The 23,173-nt window shown below is 33.5% G+C and overlaps 2 protein-coding genes and 1 long non-coding RNA gene across 28 annotated transcripts; 2 read left to right on the top strand and 1 right to left on the bottom strand.

The window, feature by feature from the left end:
* Positions 1–4,022: 4,022 nt before the first annotated feature.
* On the bottom strand, positions 4,023–10,033 carry LOC146959330 (uncharacterized). Of its 26 annotated transcripts, none has more exons than XR_015024906.1 (13): positions 9,878–10,000; positions 9,559–9,588; positions 9,285–9,466; positions 8,952–9,044; positions 8,212–8,587; positions 7,916–7,989; positions 7,620–7,808; positions 7,177–7,539; positions 6,867–6,960; positions 6,092–6,771; positions 5,400–5,496; positions 5,120–5,276; positions 4,023–4,449 (listed from the first exon to the last, which is right to left on the bottom strand). It is a non-coding gene; the product is annotated as an uncharacterized LOC146959330 (long non-coding RNA). The 26 variants fall into 26 exon arrangements; XR_015024907.1 differs by having other exon boundaries at positions 6,452–6,771; XR_015024910.1 differs by having other exon boundaries at positions 6,452–6,529.
* A 258-nt stretch (positions 10,034–10,291) lies between these two features.
* On the top strand, positions 10,292–14,087 carry MRL7-L (Thioredoxin superfamily protein). The gene is made up of 4 exons (XM_085740882.1): positions 10,292–11,031; positions 12,996–13,077; positions 13,187–13,298; positions 13,407–14,087. Exons 1-4 carry the CDS (start codon positions 10,361–10,363, stop codon positions 13,541–13,543), a joined length of 1,002 nt encoding a protein of 333 aa, XP_085597008.1. The 5' UTR covers positions 10,292–10,360; the 3' UTR covers positions 13,544–14,087.
* Positions 14,088–14,819: 732 nt separating this feature from the next.
* LOC146959328 (Prolyl oligopeptidase family protein) lies at positions 14,820–22,830 on the top strand. The gene is made up of 11 exons (XM_085740881.1): positions 14,820–15,286; positions 16,268–16,551; positions 16,656–16,850; positions 17,549–17,895; positions 18,329–18,620; positions 18,840–18,998; positions 19,504–19,869; positions 21,129–21,194; positions 21,339–21,387; positions 21,503–21,626; positions 22,496–22,830. The coding sequence occupies exons 1-11, from the start codon at positions 14,953–14,955 to the stop codon at positions 22,569–22,571; spliced, it is 2,292 nt and encodes a 763-aa protein (XP_085597007.1). The 5' UTR covers positions 14,820–14,952; the 3' UTR covers positions 22,572–22,830.
* The last annotated feature ends 343 nt before the right edge of the window (positions 22,831–23,173 follow it).

The following is a 23,173-nucleotide window of genomic DNA, read 5'->3' as shown; positions in this document are numbered from 1 at the left end:
CAAATTCTTTTTACGTTTCTTCTGATGTAACAATGTTGGTATTATCGCCGCATTGTTTCCGAAAGACATCTTGAAGATAATCTTATCTCTCGTGAGTCCGATTTCTTAAAAAAGGATTTTACATTTTACATAATAAAATAGACCTGTCTCCGTATGCGTTCCAATTTATAAGTGACTGCAATTGGTTAAAGAATGTTCTGTATAGAGACAAAGTTTACAACTTCTCTGCAATATATAATAAAATGCATTATAACTCGGCTTTTTAAAAGTAGCTCAAGAATTGTGATCTTATCATAAAATGGTAATATGATACATAAGATATTTTTTATGAGAATAAATATAACCTGTATCATATGAATAAATGGCTTATCTTTCATGTGGCATATATATATGCCGTATCAGTTTTCAAACAAGTCTTTCATGAGGAAGACAACAATTTCAGCTTTCAAGCAGTATTCACTTATAAACACAAGTTTGGCTGGTATATACGGTAGTAATTTGGCTTCTTTTACTAATCATTCATTTTTCTTCTATTTTTAATCCAAACTTTACACCTCTAACATTTATGATAATGGTCAATATACCAATAATCAATAAGATTTACTTGTAAAATACTTTGTCCGAAATACCAACTATACACATGATTTGGGTCAGAGGGAGTATAATAGTTATGAAGAGTAACAAAACAACAATCATTTTGTAAAATGAGACACAAAATCCTAAACAAACAGAACCGGAAGTTGCAGCTACCGCTAAGCAATTGAGAATTATTTTGCAGCTAGCGTCATTTAAGATAAATTTGACAAGTTGTAGAGGTCTTTGGGAACGACAATAATTCGGCTTTTCCTCAGGATTCATGGAAGACATACTTTCTATTGTTATCTTTTGTAAAGATGTTGCATTCTACACGTGAGAGAATATGACAGATGACTTCATCCGGCAGAGTGCTAATCTCATCAGCCAGTGTTTTTGCCACGACCGCAATTTGAACCTTTTTCTCAATGTTGGTGGTACTTGTAACAATTTACTTTCATAGTCTTTCAAAAAAAATTCCTTTCAATTAGTCTCACCTCTACTGCATTTGTTTTTTTTCAATTGTGCTATCAAATTCTGCTTTATCTATTCCAGCTGCATGTAGATGCATATTGCAGGTTTTCTGTCAGGACAACCTTAGGCCATAACCAGATCATTATCCCATTATCTATGAAGTCCAAATAGGGAACACATCCGTTTGTACATGTAGCACATATCGATACTCTTCAATACGCTTTTAATTTTTAGCTATGCATGCATGTTTTGTTCCATTTGGGGAGAGTTAAAATTGATTTTAGAAGTGCATTTTGACATATTTAAATGTTTGTAAATAAAACCAAGTGATGATTGTCGGAAAATAGAAAATAATTAAAACCAAGTGATTGGACTCGGTGGATAATTAACTTCATCAAATGATAAATAGTTTAAGATTTTTTATTGGACTATTTGGTTTTGTTCTATTCTAGTTCTAGAACATTTTTTTACTAAACTTTACTTATTTTCTCAACATAAACTCTGAATTAGTCTCTTCCCCTAAAAATCGGAGGATTAACACAAAAAAATGAATTAATGTTGTCAAGGGTTAACGTGAGTTAAGTTAAGGGATAAATAGCTCCAGGGACGGACCCACGTATAGCTCCATGTGGGCCTGGGCCCTCACTACATTTGCATAATAAAATACTAAAATACTACTCATCTATTGTACTGATATGGTAATATATGATTATTCTGTATTAACTTTTGTGTGCATGTGTAGTTTCATGACTAGAACTTAGTCAACTTACCAACAATAAAAGAGTATATATATTATATATTATATATACAAAAGGCACCACAAAGAGAGAAGTAAGATGGGTAGTTTTTTTTTTTTTTTTGTTATTGAGGGGTAGTTATTATTTAGTACTATTGTTTGAGTTTTGATTATTATTTTGGAAGTGTTTATTTTTTAATTGGTATATTTGTTTTTAGAGTTGTCTTTGATATTAACTATCGCAAGTGTAACCGTTAATTAAAATAATTTTCTCTGTTATGAGTCTCATCAAGAATTTTACGTGAAATCGTATGAGAGATGAATTAAATGTGAGAAATTCATTCAATGTTTTTAAAATCTGAAAAACTCTTTCAAAAAAAATGTATATTCCTCTCACAAAATTATAATGTATATTTATGTTTTTAAGAATGAAATGTTGGCCTACACTACTTAAAAATCCTGGGTCCGTCCCTGAATAGCTCATTTAGTTGAGTTATCAGGTTAAAAGAGTTAAAAAGTTAAATTTTTAGAGCATAAATACTTGCATAACAATTAAAACTTGTCATTAAAAAAAATTGTCGGGTCCATCAACAATCAACTTATTTAGTCAAGATCAATTTTATTAATAATTTTTTTTTTGTACAGATTTTATTAATAAATTATTGAGTTAAATAAGTTTTTTTTTCTTCCTATAAACTAGCTACAAACCCGTGCTTCGCACGGGGTGGATTGCTTTTTTTCGGATAATTTTGTTGGCAAATAGATATTTGTTAATACGTTTAAAAGTAAACTGATTCGAAATTTAGATATTACATGCATATAAATATAAAAAACCATGATCTATAACATATCAAATCCTAGATAGGTCTACCATAAGCGAAACCAAAACAGAAGTTATATAACATAGATTCTAAAGTAGTTGTGTTTGATGGATTACAAAGTTAAATTTCCAAAATAGCCCCATCATCTTCAATTCCAAAAGTAACCACTACCTTTCGTTGTTTACTGGCCGCGGATGTGTCTGACATACATTTTGGTTGGTGGATCTTCCAAATCAAAGATCAAATTGTCACTCTCTTGTAAGTCGCGGTCTATGACGAAGTCAAATCATTCACCACCTAAAGATTTCTCAGCATTCCTCCTGTCAGCTGTTGTTACCCTGCAATTATATGTCTTGTGTGTCTTCACATTCTCTAAAGTCATCCTTAGATACTTCCTCTTCAAGACTCTTTTGGATATTTGATTAGAAAAATGCTACAATCAAATTAATGGATATTGCACAAGATTTCTAAAGACTTTGTTATATACGAATAATGATGCAACTCTATTTGTTCAAGTACTATAAAAAACGGCATAAAATAAAGGGTTAAGTACATTGTACACATGTGAAAGGGAAAACTAATAACATTAACACGCACAAGATAGAGATTCTAATGCAACATTGTCTACTTTACTTTTAGATTTGATGATGAGTCCCATTTCAGTTAAAAAACAAACATCCTAATACAAAAAGAACTTATGCCGAATTAGTTTTGACTTAAAAAGATTGTAATATATGCTACGCACAATCATAATTCAATACCCATCAATTCTTAACTTAAAAAAAAAAAGAGAAACATCTTAATCGAATCATAGTTCTGACTTAAAAAAAACCTTATATGCATATTAATAATCATGTCCTATTACGGGCTTTCAAAGGAAGGTCTAAAAATACGGTTAAAAGCATATGAGAAAAAGCTAAGATATGAACATCTTTGTGTAAATAAAATTTAAGGAATACTCTTATTCATATTTGAGCATATGTGGGTTTTCGGAAAATGTTACACAAGAGCATATCAGTAAGGTGATTTGGAAGTAAATTAGAACAAAGTAAACTACTTGCCCAAGTAATCACTTCATGATGGTTTCTTGACATAAAAAACTATACCTGATAATGTAACGATGGCAACCTAATTATTTCATATCCAGTCTTATGATCTGAACTTCTATACTTCATCTACACAGAGAAGTGGCCAGGCTAATCCATGTGGTATATTTTAGACACATTTAAACTAAAATCTCTAGTTTTTTTTCGATGCATCATTTATAATGACGTATCTTACAGCAGCCCGAGAATATATAATCATATAAGTTATAAGTTACATCTCATTCACAACATATAATGGAGGAAAGAGTGGCACAACAGTAATGGAAAAAATATAGGCATGATGAAATGGAAGTATGAGTAATCAATGTAGACTAACAAACAAAAACCCCATCCAAATTTCATTAACAGTCATTGCAAACCATAAGGGAGTGCACAGAAAAGCAAAAGGATAGGAAACAAAGGCATACATAAGACAGAGAACATGAAAACATAAGTGGCGAAGACGCTAAATACGACAATCAATGGGAGTTACTATATCCCATGGTAAAACAAAAAACACACCAAAATAAGTTACAAAACAAAATGACATAATACATGACAACTAAATCCAAAGAACAACCATGCATTCATCTTCAGTCTTCAATCTTCAGGCAGCGCAATGTTCGCTTGTTAGTGGTTGATGCCTCCACAACCCTTTCAAACCCTGGACTGGCCTCTTTCCCAAGTTCTTGCTAGTCTGAGTTTCAGATGTCTGAGAAGTGTCATCGTTGCCGTTTAAGCAGCCTCCTTCAGTCTGATCCTGGTTTATAAATAAACATTATAAGAAAAATTTGCATCAGCTAATAAAGTCACCGCATGGAAAAGTCTGATAAAGGATATTGCTTCAGCCTCTGGCAGGTTTGGGGTGTCAAACACTTTGCAAATAGATTTTCAATTTTAATTTGATAGAGAAAATGGTAAAGAGTTAAAACCCATTGTGATTTCTGAAATTGTAAGTTTCTCTAAGAATAGTTCCTGAAATTCCTAAATTGACAACAACATCCCTAAAATAGTAAAATGACGTTCATTTTAGTCACACATTATATGGTAAACACTTCGAGTTTTAGCTTATCAGTAGCAACTTGATTAGAAATATTCAACTTTATAGAATAGCTTGAAATATCTGTTAACCAAATATAACATGTAAATGATGATGAAATGAAATTTACAATTACAATTATGTTTTTGTCAATTCCTTAATTTCAAAGACTAACATGCCAACACCCTACAATTAAATTGACAAATTTTGAGATTCAATGGAATGATATACGATTATCTTTACTAAAGCATAGCATAGCATAGATGATTCATTCAATGGAACGATATACGATTATCTTTACTAAAGCATAGCATAGCATAGATGATTCATTACACTACATTATGAATTTATGCAAATTAAATCAAATGAAAACAGAAGCAACAGTCTATACCTTCTTCCCTCGAATGACAACTCCAGCTTCACCTTGAATCACCATATATTTAGTACCACCAATATGTAATCCAGTTGGAGCAAGCGTATCCAGTTGGAGCAAGCGTTCCAGGCTCATCAAAGTCTTTGTTGATAGCATTTATCTCCTCAGGCTTGAACTAATAATCAAAACAAAGGTTACGTAAAACTGACTTCATTTTTGTTTCCTTAGAATTTGTGATCTTTATAACTTAATTGCTCATAAGAACATATGATTTTCTTTAGAAAGATATTAACTTTACCTTGATTAATAAAAGTTGAAACCATGATCACAGTGACAGTGCCCATCAAAACTCTTTAACTTCTTTTTATAGGCATTCAAATTTTTGGTTGTCACCTCTGAAGAATATATAATCTAATCACATGCATGAAAGTTCTAAAACAGATACTTAGGAATCACAATATGATCCCTCATTTCCAAGAGAACCATGCCATTTATCAGTCCTTGCAATCATTTGAGGATCATATTGGTGCACAAAGAAACTTTTTAATTTGAAATATATCTCATTTTTATCCAACCTAGAATATACTCTTTGCCCATTGGAAGTCCAAATTAATTCATCATCAATCTAAGTTCAAGGTTTTCATTTTGACAGCAATCTAAGTTTAAGTTTCTAGCATCACTGAAAAGTATAGTTGCAAACTTTATGAATAGGTATGTGAAAATGCTGGTCACTACAAAGGGGTGAGGCACACTTTTCTCAACCACAAACAATGTAATATCATAGTTTAAATAGTTATTTGAAGAATGGAGCAGTGCAACGTAACAGAGCAACTACCTAAGGATTAATTGGATTTTTGTGATCACCAATGTATATCACTACAGCAAATGCTATCATCATTGCATAAAGAACTTAGCAATGCTAATTTATCAAAATAATTTAGTGATTCCATTGCAGCCAATGTGTTTGGAAAACCAAAGACAAATACAGACCTCCTACCATACAATGGACAGGGATTCAAACTGTCAGTCCCCTCAAAATGCAACCCTAGCAAAGAGGTGGAATACAAAGGTCAGGTTCTTAGATATGAGGACAACTTTGATTCAACCAGCAATGTCCCGTGACTCCAACTGATTAGAAAGCCATCACTGATTATGGTTCACCTCATGAATTCCTCTCATGATAAAAAAAAAATAAAAAAACATGAATAAAATGCAAGTGCAAACAACAGCTTCCAACTATCCGAACATGCAACATTTGCAGCCGAATTATAAGCAAAAAATTCTTCCACATCTTTAGATCTACACACAACCTTGCAGCTCTCTAAAAATGGAATATAGAGTGAAAAATACCTCCTTAAAAACAACATGGTCCTTTAAGAATTTACGATGATGCTGAACACAAGTAATGTCCGAATCATCTGCATATTGCTAAAACAGGCGGTTCAGCAATCCAAATAAGAGGAGGAAAAGGAATGAAGACATGAAAATGAAACCATCTAAATCAATGATATCACCTTAACTGAAACCACTATGAGCAGTTAAGGACTGTTATAACACAATCAAGATATATTTTAAATTTAAAAGAAAAACAGGCGGAGAACAGAAATATAAGTAGCCAGATTGTTAGATTTGATCCAGCAGTAGCAAACCACAAAACTGGCGTATATAACCTTCAACAATATCAAATATAGGCTTAGTTAGATGAATCATTGCAGTATAAGCAATAGAAAAGTATAAATTATAGAGACAGAACGAAAGGGAGTACAATTTCAGAGAGATAGTGTGGAGAAGAAACGATTTAAAACCAATCATCGCGACGAATTACATATTCATCTGCTTGCCTTGTCACGTAGAGAACCCTGACAAAAATTATTCAATTCAGACAACAATACATTTCAAGAATGTTAGTGTAACATAATCCTACTAACTAATGTCGTATATTTGCTTTAAAATTCAATACTTTAATTTGAATTTTGAATGCAAGTGCAGGTGAAAACCCTTTCTGCAATCACATTGAATCTCTTGCAAATATCCTTTGACCCTTTGAACAGAAAAATTGAGCACAAGATTATTACCTCATTGAAAATGCAGCTAGATCGTAAGCTAAAGCAGCATCCTCAGCACTGTCAGATGTTCCAAGCCAAACACTTCTTCCTTTTCTTGTTGTGTCTCTGATCTCTGCTGCATATTTTCCCCAAAGTCTTTTTCTCACACCTATATATGACAGTTTTAAACCAAAAAACACAATTATGTCATGAACCAACCTTAGTCAATTTCCTTTTGCCAAGCAAATCTGCAGGCACCATCTTAGGCAACAAAACAGAACCCTTGACAAAATCATGAGGGTCAGCAGTTACCCCAGACAGCATTTCACCTTACTGCGCTCCAGCAGCAGCATTATCATCCTTATTCAATGCAGAAGAACATTCCACATTTCCCTGGAAAACAAAAATGAGATATACATTATTTTTCTATATAAATCTAAAATAATATCTTCACACAGCAATCACTGCCCAACCTTGACATTTGAAAAATTTGCATCCCCATCCTCAAACACTTCAATAATTTTAGCATCCATACAGACCCTCCCAACACGATAAGATCCATCAGACCTGGAAACTGCATTGGATGAATGATCAACAACAAAAAGCATCTTGTGACCAATGAGATTTTTCAGCTCAGATGGATAAAAACCAGCATTTTCACCCTGCACATTTGAAATCGTTAAACATGACATATAAGTGTTAAACATACACATAAATTTACTTGATTACACTACTTTACTTGGCACACACATTTGATCTTGAAACTAACCTTCGCATCAGCCACAAGTTTCGCACAAGACTTCTTAACAATGAAAAGATTGTCTGAATGTCAAATACCAAGTACTGAAATTATTCAACACAGATTTTGAATGAGTTTTGTAATAAGCATTATTTATCTCTTCTAATTATATTCTTTTCCTTCTATTTTTTAATAAAACTACGGACAAAAGATGAAGTCCACTACTTGGCTTACTTAAATAGTTGAACCACAACTAATAATAATAAAATAACAAAAAAACATCACTAAAAATATAAAGGTCGATACAAAAGGAAGACATAAAGTACCATTTGAGAGTGAGTCAAAAGAACTTCCCACCTATTCTCTGAAGACTTCTTCCAGCCCTGAAACTTTCAATCTCCCATTATCTTGGGGTCAATCTCTAACCGATATGCAGGTACATACTCACTTGTCCAAGCACTGAAATCAGAACCACCAATTTTCTCTAATTTTTCATAGGATGAAGGCTTCCACCAGAATCACTCTGATTTTATTTTTACAGGCTTGAATCCATCCCTCATCAAGTGATATTTATCCAATAGACTTCTTGCATTTTCAACTATTTCATCTTCAAATAATTTGTGCAAGATGACCGAGAACATCAAACAGGCCACACCAACTCAATCAGGACGTCTTATGCACCATAAGCGGAGCTACCGAAGGCTGCATGTCAATAATTCAGAAAAGAAAAGCTTATAAAATTAGTTATCAACACAAAAGTTCAAACACTAAAATTTCAAATGAAAATCACACTCACTAACAACTCAGAATTATATCGACAAATTTAAGATATACATAGTGTGTCAGTGTGTGCGCTTTCGTTTGTGTGTCTGGGAGAGAGATGCAAAACCTGATTTTAAGAGCTTTCTGCTGCATTAGAATCTTTAAACTTGATGCACTTTTTACGCTAAGTCTTAATTCTTAAGTTAGCAAAATGCCTTAAAAATGGAACAAACTTCCAATTCCTACCATGATTGATGACAAATTTAATCTTAATTTCTTAAAGACATTGAATTGAAGTCAGTACCTAAAGGCAATTGAAGTCACCACCTCAAAGCTATAGATTCAGCCAAAGTGGGAAAGTGAGGCCGCAAAACTCAGTGCACCATGAAATGTCTCTCTGTTTTGCAAAGAATCATCACACGGAAGTTAGAAAAAAAAAATAGAAATATGCTATACAAAGTTATAACATCTTTAAAAACACAAAAACAACTTCTGCAGAGACATATTTGCATCAGAAACTAATCATTGATATTTCTTCTCAGCACAAATTAAACCAAAAACAGCCCAAATCAGTTTAATCATCAAAAACCAAGAACAAAAATCACTTGATTCGACGTTACAGGGAGTGAGTTCTTACCCTTTTAGTGGAGCCCTGTCACAAATACGGGTTTCACCAAACTTCTTCCAAAACCAGCTTATTCCTAGCTTGTATCCAAATCAACGGCCTAATTACAATTTATCCACTTCTGCCCTTGCCCTAATCCTCCATAATCACTTTCTGTCAGCTTCTAAAACAGCTCAATTATGATTTAAGCAATTCTGTCAACTCCCAAAACAGTTTGTCAGTCCACCAACTACTCATATGGTAACTTAAATATAGCATTGGTAATATAAAGAACACATAACCATACCTGCAACAACTTGTATTCCAACTTAAGCTTCTGCAAAACAACTTAATTGACAGCTTATTACTTATAAAGACTTTTTTAACCCAAACACTAAAACATCAATTCAAACATACCCCACAACAACTTAATTGCTACTTTCTAAACAATCTGATGGCAATAGTTCAAAACTATACAAATTGAGAAATTTAATTTCACATAGATGAATTAAACCCAAAATTGCAAAGAAACATACCAAAAACCTAAATTTTTGAATTAAAAGCACAAAACTCATTCAATCTGAGACATGCATGGCCTTAGATTCAAGAAGGAATAAGAAAATCACCTCTTTGATGAAGAAGAAGAAGACGCCGACCCTTCTTTCTCTGTTCCCGTTTCCTCTTTCTCTCATCCCCCTTCTTCCTCTCCCTTTCCAATCTCTCGTCCCCCTTCTTTTGTTTTTTTTTTTTTTTCCTTTTCACATATATATAGGCAAGGGAGTTCATTTACTAATTTACGAAAATGCCCTTATTAAGGGCAAAATTGTAATTTCCACGGACATTGATTTTCCTATCTAGTTTAGTAGATACATCAAATTCTTGTATTTTTTTTTATAAATTTTTAGAAAACTAGTATATTTGTTTTTTTATTGAGAAAAAAAGTAAATATAATCCTAAAATTGAAATGCAAGTTTTTAAAAAGTTGCGAATAACCGGCAAAAGAAATAAAAAAGATGAAATGAGATTTTTGAGAAATTGTTAAGGTACCAAACTTATCTAAAAAGAGAAAAAAGAAACCAGCAGAGAACACTAGGCAGCCTCCTCCGACCATGGCACTCAATTTGCCACTGTCATCAATGAAACATATAAACTTCAACGAGAAACCCAATTCATTTTCTCTTTACAACAAACTCTTCAACCGGAAGACCCTTTTCTCAAACCCCACTTTACAGGTTAATGATTCCAAACTAACAAGAGTTCAATCACTCAAATCTGATGGTTCTGGTTGGAAGAGAAGAGGTAAAGAATCATACAGTGACAGTGATGATAGCGACGATGAAGATGAGGCACCGAAACAAAATGACCCTTATGTTATGACTCTTGAAGAGAGACAAGAATGGAGAAGAAAAATCAGACAGGTTATGGATAAGAAACCCGATATTCAAGAGGTTGTAGACACCGAGGAAAAGAAGAAGAAAATGCAAAAGCTAATTAATGATTACCAACTTGTTGTGGAAGAGGAGGATCCTAATTGGCCTCAAGATGCTGATGGTTGGGGATTCAGCCTTGGACAGTTTTTCGACAAGATTACAATACAAAACAAAAAGAAGGAAGATAATGATGATGCCGAGGACGATGATGTTGATGATGATAAGCCGATAGTGTGGCAAGATGATAATTACATTCGTCCTATTAAAGACATGAAGGCTGCTGAATGGGAGGAAACTGTGTTCAAAGATATTAGTCCCTTGATTATTCTTGTCCACAATCGTTATAGAAGGTTTGTTCTACTTTTCTATAGTTGCTTGAGTAAGTAGCTGAATGGAAAGATATCCAAAACTATTGTTTTTTTTATCTTATCTTATCTTGTTTTAGTTGAAGTGGTTGAATGTTTCGACGTTAGTCGATTATCAATTAATGGCCGTTTTGGAGAACTCTGACTGAGTTGTTTGTTATTTGGAGCTTTACATTACAATAAATATTTCTTTTCTTTGTTTAGTTTTCCTGCCGAATACTTTCTCGTGCGTGTGAAGCAGCGTGCATATTTTAGATTTTTGAGTGTTTCAGACAGAATTAGAGATCTGGCTTGAGAGAAAACGATGCCTGTTGATTTCCACCTGTTTATATACATGGGAGACTATTAGCGGACAATTAGGTGTATTTGGTTTGCTGTCAATTGAGATGAATTAGCTGTCATGTAATTAGCTTAATTTTAGCACTCACATAAGAGGTAATTAGGAGTACTAGCTGTCATATAATTAGGAGTATTCACTATCATGTAGTTATTGTAGAGTATATTTAGGCCTAGATGGAGTGATGTATTCGGGGTTTTAAGTATGTATGTATTGTTCAACTTGTTGAATAAAATGTTAAAAGCATATACCTTTTCATACATGGTATCAGAGCCCCTAGGTGTTGGTTTTCCAAACTCTCTGCTGCCTTAAAGAACTATGGTTTTCAGCAGTCCTATTTTGACTACTCCTTGTTCATGTTGCAACTTGCAATATCACACAATTGTGGTCCTAGTTTATGTTGATGACTTGATTGTCTCAGGAAATGATCCAGTAGCTATATGGAAAGTGAAAAATTACTAGAACACACGTTTTCATAAGAAGGACTTGGGTGTCTTGAAGTATTTTTTGGGTGTCAAAGTGGCCAGGAATGCTATTGGTATCTTTCTTTGCCAACCCAAATGTGCTCTCGACGTCATTCTTGAGACTGGGATTCTAGGTTCCTAACCTGTTAGTGTGCCTATGAAGCAGAATCATAAGCTTGCATTAGCCCAGAGGGTCCTTTTCTTGACCAACCTGAACGACATTGACAATTGGTGCGTCAACTTATCTACCTCTATTTTACTAGGCTAGCTAGAGCTATCGTATTCTGTTCACATTTTCTTGCAATTCATGCAACAACCGACAATGGATCATTGAAGGCTGAATGGAAAGATATCCAAAACCATATTTTTAGCTTAGCTTGTTTTAGTCTAAGTGGCTGAATGCTAATTGGAATAAGAGACAAGATCATCTTCCTTGAAACTATCTACTCCCTCCGGTCTCATATATAAGAAAAGATTCTTTTTTTAGGTTTATTGTGCTACAATGTTGTTTGTTCTTATAAGCATGCTGCAGAGATGTATGATACGATTTTCAATGGTCATTTTGGAGAACTGTAGTCCGAGTAGATTGCTAGTTGTAGCTGGCCTTTTTTTCTTCTTATATCACAATGAAGATTCCTTTTCTTGATTTAGTTTAGTTTTTCTGCTGAATACCTTTTTATGTGTGCAAAGTGAGCATTTTTTAGACTTCTAAATGTTTCTGAGAGAATAAGAGATTTGGCTTAAATAGAATACAATGCATATATATGGATTTCTATCATGATTCAGGTACCAAGAACCTGTGTGTATACATGAGAGACTGTTCTTAACTAACAGTGCTAGTTATGCAGTTATTTAAGTTATATGATAGCTTAGAATTTACAACTAAACAAGTTCTAACTATTTAGAGTTACATTCGAGAAGCTAGATTCTCGTGCTAACAGCGTACTTTTTTTCATTGTATCTTTTTTGAAATGGGCTCCTGGTGGTGTTCAATTTTACTTTCAACCTTATGTGCAAATAACTTCCGCATTTGGCTATAGTAGTGATGACATTCCTAATATGCTTTTAAAGTTAGAGTGATCCATATCATGTTTACAGTCAAGCAAGTCCAAAACAATCCTGTCTAACATTTTCACTTTTATTCTTAGGCCAAAGGACAATGAAAAAATTCGAGAAGAACTAGAGAAGGCTGTGCATATCATATGGAACTGCAGATTACCCTCACCAAGAGTAAGTAATAAAGTCATACAATCATTCCTTTGGTTTCAGCTATTTTATCACAAAGTTGGCTTATTTATTTTTGTCTCACATCCTATTATATATTATAATGATATGAAAGTGTGTGGCACTTGACGCTGTTGTTGAGACTGAACTAGTTGCTGCACTTAAAGTATCGGTTTTCCCAGAAGTTATCTTTACTAAAGCAGGGAAGATTTTATATCGTGATAAAGGTATTGATCTGTTACCAAATACAAAATTCAGTAAAAGAAATTAGTCTTTTCCATTTATTTATTCGTCTCCATCTGACCATGACGAATTTCTATTTGGTGGATTCTCAGCAATTCGCAGTGCAGATGAGTGGTCAAAAATCATGGCATTTTTTTACTACCGTGGAGCCAAACCATCGTGTTTGACTAACATTCCAGATTTCCAGGAAAACATTCCTTCTTTTACCATTGACAATCCAGTGTTCTGAAAAATTGAAGAGCTTGATGTTTATACTAAGCCATATCGCTGAAGTATTTCCATCTAGCATTTTGTCATTGTGTAAAATATGCAAGGGAATGAATGCATAGCTCCATTGACTGCATACAATATGATAAAATAACTGCAAGAAATTCATGCAATGGGCTGTTTGATGTGTGACCGTGGAAGCCATCACCTTAGGCTTGGCTTGGTGGGTTAAAAGAAAAATGGAATGTTGAAGATGAATCTTCATTTACAAATTGGAGTTAAATCAAAACATGACTTTGAGCCTTGTGCATATTTAGAAAGTACATATACTATTTGCAGTGGACTCACTTAAGATTAGCAGGGGATTATGAGTAATGTAATCTGTGTGCATCAAGAAGGCTCTATCTGAGGTTGATGGTGATAACTGTCAGGGGCATCAGCATTTTGTAGTAGGAAGTAGTGTTATGTTATGTTTATGTCATTTTTCACGTGAACCTTGAATATTGCTATCTTTAATGTAAATGTTTTTATTTATCTTACTGGAAAACAAAGAAAAATTGGAGATACCTGATATCAACATAATAGTGTAAGAGTTTTTTTTTTTTTTTTTTTAAAGGTGCAAGAGGAATATGGTTTTTAGGTTTCATTGTTGTTGTTGGTAGAATTGGTGGAATGAAACGTGTAGCAGTGTCAGGTGTGATTAAAAGAATCTGACATTGGATGAAAATTTGGGTCAAACAAAGTATAATTGTAATGTTTTAAAGTTTCGGATTAAAGATGTGGTGCCTAAATCACATCTGAGATTGCTATTAGTCTCCCCTTAATATTCAACAAAAAGCCACTAAGGAAAGCCAATGTGATTCAAGTTGGATACTCCAGGGGGGTCTAATATGATGATTCAGCCATAAAGGATCCAAGTCTCATCCTACACTTAAATACGTAAACTTTAAATACATTTACTTATGTTTGATACGAGAGTAAGATTATATTTATAGACTAACTCTATAGAAATTGTTGACACATAAGATATAAACTTGAGACCTAGAGAAACACACTATTAGATTCAGACTCCTAATTATCCACACAAGTAATCAAATTTTTCTTTAAAAGCAGGCACAAAAATGCTATTTTTTTATACTATATTTTTGTCAAAGGAAAAAAATGAAGATACTATATTTTGTCCTGGACGAATATTGTCCATTCATTCATTGATATTTTTCAAACAATAAATCGATGATTTTTAAGACTACAGAAAAATCGTACGTATTTATTTATCGTGCCGTATCATCATTCATTCTACCATGTCATAATGCATTTCTGAATATTTTTTAGGAAAGAAAAAAAAAAAAAAACAAGTGAGTGAGTGAGTGGAGTGGAGTGGACTGTTTTCAAAAATTGAAACCCAATAAATAAAATAAAAATTACAAAAGAATGCTAAATCAAAATCTTGTTCGCTTAAACATTAGTCGATTATTCTGCTGCATTCCACTAACTGTTTCCGTCCTCACTCTTTCTCTTCCTTTTTCCACCACCGCCGCGTTCTCTCACCACCGCCGTCCGATGACGACTTCACCTCCGCAATCTCTGTCACAGTCTCATTCTCCGCTTCCTCCTCCGGTGGCGAAGAAGGTCGAGCACAAAATGGAGCTTTTCAATGATGTTAGAATCGATAACTACTACTGGCTCCGTGATGATTCTCGCTCCGATCCCGATGTGCTTTCCTATCTCCGTCAAGAAAATGATTACACCGATTCCGTCATGTCAGGTATCAATAATTCTATCTCATTATCTTGTCCTCTTTCGCTTTCACTGCTTTTTCTTTTTTATTAAATACGATCCACGCAACTTGCATGTGTGGGACACTGTGAATGAAGCTTATGGAAATAACCTCAAAATATCTTCTGAATGAACTTGTTATAAGCTGTTTTCATAAGCTATTCTAGTGAGCTTATGGAAATAAGCCGAAATCAGCTTATGACATATGAACTTGCCATAAGCTGTTTTCATAAGCTATCTTGGAAAGCTTATGTAAATAAGACGAAAACAGCCTATGAAATGGGTCTGTTTGGATAAACACGTTATTAGCAGCTTATGTTATAGCATAAGCGTTTATTTTTTTTTTGAAGACAAAAAAATGGAATATATTAGCATAAGCGTTTATGTATAAGCTTGCATACGCTTTTTATTATAGCAAAAGATAAACCAATGTAAAATTGTTTTTGTATATGCCTTAAGCTGTTTTTATAAGCTATATTGGAGAACTTATGGAAATAAGTTGAAAAAAGCTTATGAAAATTGTCATAAGCTGTTTTCATAAATTCTCCCAAACAATCTCACAGAACAGCTTATGTAAATAATCCAAACAGTCTCAAATAACCTAATCCAAACAGGCCTTATGTCATAACTCATAAGCTGTTTTCATAAGTTCTCTTAAACAGTGTCGCAGGTGCTTATGTCAGTAGATAAGCTCAAAAAAGTCAATCCAAAGAGGTTCAATATGACATTGTTAAGTAAACACTATAGATTAGAGACAACTAAACAGAACTAACATATGTTTGAACTCAATGTATGGACACTATGGAGAGTGTTCATTGTGCAAATGGGTAAAGGCTCAATAACTGTAACAGTGTAACGTGCTGAGTAGGAAATCCGATTGCTATATACACACTCACATAAGAAGGCTTTTGAAATTAGGAGATTAATTCTAACTAGTCTGATAATATTATTCATATTTTTGAATTTCTAGGAACCAAAAAAATTGAAGATAAGCTTTTTGCTGAGATAAAAGGAAGGATAAAGGAGGAAGATATATCGGCACCCGTACGCAAAGGGCCTTATTACTATTATAAGAAAACATTGGAAGGAAAGGAGTATGTTCAATATTGTAGACGCCTTATATCTGATAACCAAAAGGTTCCATCTGTTAATGACACCATGCCTACAGGACCTGATGCTCCTCCGGAGCATGTTATTTTGGATGAGAATATCAAGGCACAACAGCACGAATACTACAGTATCGGTACTTTTAAGGTTAGATCATATCATTATCATGGGATTTTAATTTTGTTTTATTCTCTTTTGTTTCTTGATTTCTGCCCTGTTTTTATTTTATTTAAAATTTTATTTCTTTTCAGGTTAGCCCAAATAACAAGTTAGTAGCATATGCAGAAGACACCAAAGGAGATGAAATATATACTGTTTATGTCATGAATATCGAGACTCAAGCTCCAATTGGAGAGCCTCTTGTCAGTGTAACATCAAACCTTGAATGGGCTGGTGATGATGCTCTAGTTTATGTAACAATGGATAATATTCTTAGACCTGACAAGGTGGGAATTCTCCTTTCAACCCAGTATTTAATTGTTCAGATATAATCAGCACTTGGGCAATGTTTTCAATTTCAATTTGTTTAGGAGCGAAACTTGCCGAATTGAATTAGAACCTAATTTAGCCAGATATAAAGATGCTGAAAATTAGATGAGATTGTGGTTACAATGTGTGTTTCAATCTGCAGCCGAAACTGGATGTTTTCTGCTTAATTCAAAGCCGGACATAAGTTTCTGGCTGATTATCTAATTGAGCTTTTTTAAGGAAAAATTGCACCTTAATTAAAAAAAAATTCACAAGGTTTATAGTTATTCAGTAGGTTTTTTCAAAAATAAGCAAAACTCTCAAACAAAGCTGTTTTAATGCTTTTCTCGTAAGCCAAAAAATAGCAGCTTCAGAAAAGAATGAAGGATACAAAAAGTGATATCATTAAATTGCTTATGTTTTTCACAAAGTTGAAACAAATGCACACCTTGTCTTGTTTCAACATGGTATTTAGATATTTGAATATATACAAGGTTTCATTTGACAATTAATTTTGTATGTCATAACCAATTTCCTTGTGTTTTTCGCCTCACTTCTAAACCATTATCATTTACCTCACGTGTATATAAGTTTTAGATTGTTTAGTATTTTGCTGCATATGGAATATTTTATTTGTCTTGTAACTCTTGTTATGCTAACGCCTTAAGTGATACAGGCATGGCTTCATGCGTTAGGAACAAAACAATCAAAAGATACTTGTCTTTATGAGGAAAAAGATGATACGTTTTCTCTTGACCTTGAAGCTTCCGAGAACAAGAAATATTTGTTTGTTGCATCGGAAAGTAAAACTACAAGGTTCAATTTTTATCTTGATGTTTCCAAGCCTGAAGAAGGTCTTAAAGTTTTGACACAACGTGTGGATGGTATTGACACTACTGTCAGCCATCGTGGAGATCATTTCTTTATTAAGCGGAGAAGTGATCAATTTTTCAATTCAGAAGTTGTAGCATGTGCTGTTAACAACACCTCTTCAACTACAGTTCTTATTCCCCACAGAGAAAGGTAACGCAAATTTTGCATCACTGCTTAGCTGTTTCCTTTATTTTGAGCATAATCTTGAGTAAATTATAATGACAGCGTGCTTGGCTTTTGAATGTGGGGTCACTGGGTTGTGTGTTCAACGATGTACAACAATATTAATGAAATGCTTTCCAAAATGTTGTTTAGGAGAACTTCATGAATAGTTCTTATGCTAGATATATGTTCCATTTTCAAAAGCCAAAATAATTAATTACCTTTTTGAGGATTAAAAGTTTCGTCTACCAACGCAGTTTATACAGTGAACTAATTAGCTGTTGCACTATTTTCATATGATGATACTTATCATCCTTGATTATTTCCGTAAAGTGTTAACACATGAATAAAAATGTGAAGAATCAAAATTCTTTGAGTGTGTTTTTCACTGTCACCAAAACTTACACTGAATTTTCTTTAGTGTGAAAATTCAGGAGATACAACTTTTTAGCGATCATCTTGTTGCATATGAGAGAGAAAATGGTCTACCAAAAATAATTGTTTATCACCTTCCATCTGTTGGTGAACCGCTAAGAAGTCTTGAAAGTGGTCAGGTGGTTAGTTTTATTGATCCAGTATACTATGTGGATTCTTCAGAGTCAGAGTTTTCGTCAAGTATTTTACGATTTTCATATAGCTCATTGAAGACGCCTCCCTCTGTTTATGACTATGATATGAGGGCTGGAATTTCAGTTTTGAAGAAGATTGACTCGGTAAGTTCAATGAGCAGTTAAACTCCAAGCTGTTCAATTTTACATCAGGCCTTATGAAATTAAATTCTAGAGACCTGTTTAAATATTTAATAAAACTATAAGGACTTGTGGAGTAATTTAATCTAATTACTATTATAATTATTATAGGTTTTCCTCATTTCCTTGAGTTTTGTTCAATTGCTCTCTATACCTGTATTATTTGTCTCCTATTGTTCTCAGGTTCTCGGAGGTTTTGATGCAACAAAATACGTCACTGAAAGGCAGTGGGCACGTGCTTCAGATGGAACTTTGATTCCCATGTCACTTGTATACCGAAAAGATCTTGTGAAGCTCGATGGATCAGATCCATTACTACTTTATGGCTACGGGTCTTATGAGGTAAAAGAAGAGTAACATTTTATATGAATTAAATTGCACAGTGCCAATTTTGAATTCTATGCTTTGGTTTTATATTGGCTAATGCACCACATCAATGTTTATTACTTGAATTCTAAATTTAATTGAACTTTTTGAATACTTTCTTGTCTTATTGGAACAAAGGTAAACCTTTCTCTGTCTTAGGAGCCTGTTTTGTTGTATGCAAGATGCCTTTGTTCATGAACATCCATATTTATATTTCTTTTGGCTTTTAAAGACCGTTTCATTAATAGATTTCTGATTATTTTTTTCTGCCTTTAATTGTTAGACAAGCAAAGCTGGTTATTTATTTGTCTATTTATATATTTATGTTCCCTCTGTGGTATATGGGCGCTATTTTTTAGTCAGCCTGTTCCTTTGGTTGCAGAAGTTTTGCAGTCTATACAATCATGAATCTGTTTATACGTTGAACGTGTATCCTATTTCTTCTTGATTCTATAATCCAGTGACCTCAAATTGTCCACAGATATGCATAGATCCCAGTTTCAAGTCATCAAGGCTTTCATTGTTAGATCGAGGTTTCATATATGTTATAGCTCATATACGCGGAGGTGGTGAAATGGGGAGGCAGTGGTATGAGAATGGGAAGCTGCTGAAGAAAAAGAACACTTTCACTGATTTTATTGCATGTGCTGAACATTTAATTGAAAAAAAATTCTGTTCCAAGGAAAGACTTTGCATAAATGGCAGAAGTGCTGGGGGTTTGCTAATTGGTGGAGTTCTTAATATGAGACCGGATTTATTCAAGGCTGCTGTTGCCGGAGTACCTTTTGTGGATGTTGTGACAACAATGCTTGATCCAACTATTCCTCTCACTACTTCCGAATGGGAGGTAAATTTCTTTCTCTTAATCTGCCATTCCATACCAACATATGAAAATGATTTAAATTCAATAACCAGATGTTTCTTTTTAACTTTATCTCATTATGTCTTTTAAAATTGGAGATCTAGTCTTAATTTATGAAGTTAATGTCTTTTATGATTGCCTTTAGGAAGCACAAGAAAACGTCACTTTCAGTGTCGATGTCACTGCCAAAGATGCATTGGCTGATATTTTCCAAATGAATACTCCCCTAACAGCATGAATTTGTATTGTGCGCATGATTAATTTTTAATGAATCAATTGAAGACATTTTATAACTTGTAAGAGAAGGAAAATATGTTGGAACCTGTAAGAAAGGAAAATATCTTTACAAAAAAGACAACGGAAGTGCTTCTGTTTGATTTTCTGGTTAAATGTCACACCTCCTCTCTTGTTTTAATTGATCTTTAACCTTCCTTACTCCCTCCGTCCCATATGAGATGACTTGGTTGACAATGTGCACTATTGACCTAACATATTTTGACCATATTTTTTTACCAATATACAAAGATAAATAATATCATATAAGATGTTGTTGGATTCGTCTCAATGAATATTTTCAAAATATTAATTTTTCATAATTTTTTCTAATAGATAATTAAAGATATTAAAGATAAAAAATATGCATTGGTATGTGTAATAGAGTCAACTGTGTCACTTAATATGGGACAGAGGGAGTATTTTTTTTCTCTCATGACACTGGCCCATTCACTGTCACACTGCTGGCGATTTTCCATTTAGAAGAAATCACAGCTACATCCCTGGCATGTTACTGCTGTATTATTTTTTGCACAACCAAATTGATAAATAAACTGAATTCTTGCTGCTATATCACATAATTTTGTGCACTACTGGTTGGATGTGTGCGTCAGCTTCCATTTCTCATTTCCCGAAAAAATTTCAACATGATTTCCATGAAGCTACAAATAGTAGCTTCCAACTTGATGCATTAAAAGTATTTTTGCCATGAAAGTAAACAAGCAAATGTGTCGGTTAATACAGACGAGCTGTGATAATTTGTTTGTCTTTTAAACTGGTATTAAGAAGAGGCACTGCACTTGACATATAACCGCTTATATTCCTTCCGAGTTAAGTATGTGAGTTTTATTTTGTGTGTGCCATCAAAGCTCTTGAATTTCATTATTTAAGCAACTCCACATAATATCGTATGGAGTGATTTCTTTTGTGTTTCTTTTGGTAATTGAGATTATTTCCTTATGTTACTGTAGGAATGGGGTGATCCTAGGAAGGAGGAATTCTACTTCTACATGAAGTCATATTCCCCTGTTGATAATGTAAGAACAAATACTGCACTTAATGGCCTCTAACTTTCACCGCATATTTATTTTTTGTCCGAGCATAATTTTTATTCTCTCTGTAAGGAATGGTTACTAGGAATCATGCTTTGTTTTTGCTTTTCTATTTCTCGTTCTATGCAGGTCAAAGCACAGAATTACCCACATATTCTTGTTACAGCTGGATTAAATGGTAAGCATACCTGATTCTTGGCTCGGAACTATTCTTTTTTGATATGTAAAGCTAAAAACATTCTTATTATTTAGTGATATTAGTATCTTATCATCTCTGCCTGTACATTCTGTAGACCCACGTGTTCTGTATTCTGAACCTGCAAAGTTCGTGGCAAAATTGAGGGATATGAAAACTGATGATAACATACTGTTGTTTAAATGTGAGCTTGGTGCTGGACATTTTTCGAAGTCGGGAAGGTAAAGTATAACTTACCGCTGTTTGTTTTTAAACTTGTTTAGTGTTTGGGGTATTTTACATTTACGACTTTGTTCTTTTGTTTTGGTTACGGTGGGAGAAATGGGAAGTTTTAGGGTGTGTTTGTTTCAAGTTTATCAAATTTATTGCAAGGAATAACATTCCTTAGAACATAAAGATGGGAATTTTATTCCAAGGTATTTAGAAAAAAGATGTTTGGTTAACATTATAATATTCCAAGGAACCTTAAAAATAGGGATTATAATAGGTAATTACACATAATTTTATTCCCATCTTCATGGGAACTTTATTTCCACCATTTTCTTTGGGAAAACTTTTCTATTCCCAGGAACATTTTATACCCGGGAATAAAATTTATTAAACTTGTAACAAACATAGGCATATGTGTTTTTATGATTTTATGCCCAGGAATCTACAAATATAACTTGAAACAAACACACCCTTAGTTTAATGAAGGTACTATGTGGATTTTGTCACTCTTTAAGTTTGTCGTTCAAAGTGTAGAATGTGATTTATTAGTGAGCAAGTTATGGACTTTTACAGCTAAGGATGAGTTAGAAAGAAGCTAGACTATATTTCTGATGATTATTGCATGAGCCATCTTCTAAGATGCTTCCTAGGAGTTTAAATGTAGAACTATTTTTTAACTCTATAAAGTATAAAGTGATCAAATAATAATACATTTCTTTATTTAATGTTTGTGTTTTTTAAACCATGAAATTTTTAAAATGGCTTCACCTTTACTTTCCTTTTTAAAGACAAATTCGTTGTATCATTTTTTTTCTTCTCAAATGTATTTGGTTTGCTGTAATTTTATTTATATAATTTGGTAATTTGTGTGTGAATGTAGATTTGAGAAACTTCAGGAAGACGCCTTCACTTATACATTCTTCCTAAAGACTCTAAACATGACTAATCATCTTTAGTCTTGGGATGCCTAAAGTGTGGATGCTGTGAAGAGATGGAATGATTGGTTAATCCATAGCTTAAGTGAAACCAGCAGCATATACCCTGGTTCTAACTTCTAAGCCTATGATGTGAGATACTTGATGGTATGGAGAGTTACATTGCCATCAATTTCAGGACTTTCCTAGAGAAAATCTGAAATTACCTTGTTTGCAAATATGTTTAACAATGCATTTTACTCATTGAGTATATGGCAATAAAGGACCCACGCTTTGTTAATGGCATCCATTTTTTTACTCTCTAAAGTTAATTGCTCGCTTTAAAAAGTATTTTTCAGCTTGGTATTTATATTGAGAAAAAGATAAAGTAGCGGAACTTGTTTAATTAAAATTGTAGCTTTCCTTGTCATCATTAATAATGAAGATAACCCACAGGATTGATGAAATACATTCTCCCACATCGGTCTACGGCACAGGGTTCATTCAACTATAGCTGCATCATTAAATGAATCTTATATTTTTTTGACAAATTGTGAATCTTGTATTTGTTGTAATAGTAGTTGAACCAAACGTCAAAATTAGACAGTCCACGTAATATTCAAAACATAAATTTATTATGTGAG

Source organism: Medicago sativa, chromosome 1 (genome assembly GCF_051527215.1).
Source record: "Medicago sativa cultivar Bolivia chromosome 1, Bolivia_mono, whole genome shotgun sequence".
Classification (NCBI taxonomy): Eukaryota; Viridiplantae; Streptophyta; class Magnoliopsida; order Fabales; family Fabaceae; genus Medicago; species Medicago sativa.
This window is presented reverse-complemented; position numbering and strand designations above follow the sequence as displayed.

Bases quoted from the DNA above. Each gene is read 5' to 3' on its own strand.
- MRL7-L (XM_085740882.1), top strand. From the start codon at position 10,361: ATGGCACTCAATTTGCCACTGTCATCAATGAAACATATAAACTTCAAC. The intron at 11,032-12,995 runs GTTTGTTCTACT...TTTTATTCTTAG, and splicing joins GTCCACAATCGTTATAGAAG to GCCAAAGGACAATGAAAAAA. The intron at 13,299-13,406 runs GTATTGATCTGT...GTGGATTCTCAG, and splicing joins GATTTTATATCGTGATAAAG to CAATTCGCAGTGCAGATGAG.
- LOC146959328 (XM_085740881.1), top strand. From the start codon at position 14,953: ATGCTAAATCAAAATCTTGTTCGCTTAAACATTAGTCGATTATTCTGC. The intron at 15,287-16,267 runs GTATCAATAATT...TTGAATTTCTAG, and splicing joins CACCGATTCCGTCATGTCAG to GAACCAAAAAAATTGAAGAT. The intron at 21,627-22,495 runs GTAAAGTATAAC...GTGTGAATGTAG, and splicing joins CATTTTTCGAAGTCGGGAAG to ATTTGAGAAACTTCAGGAAG.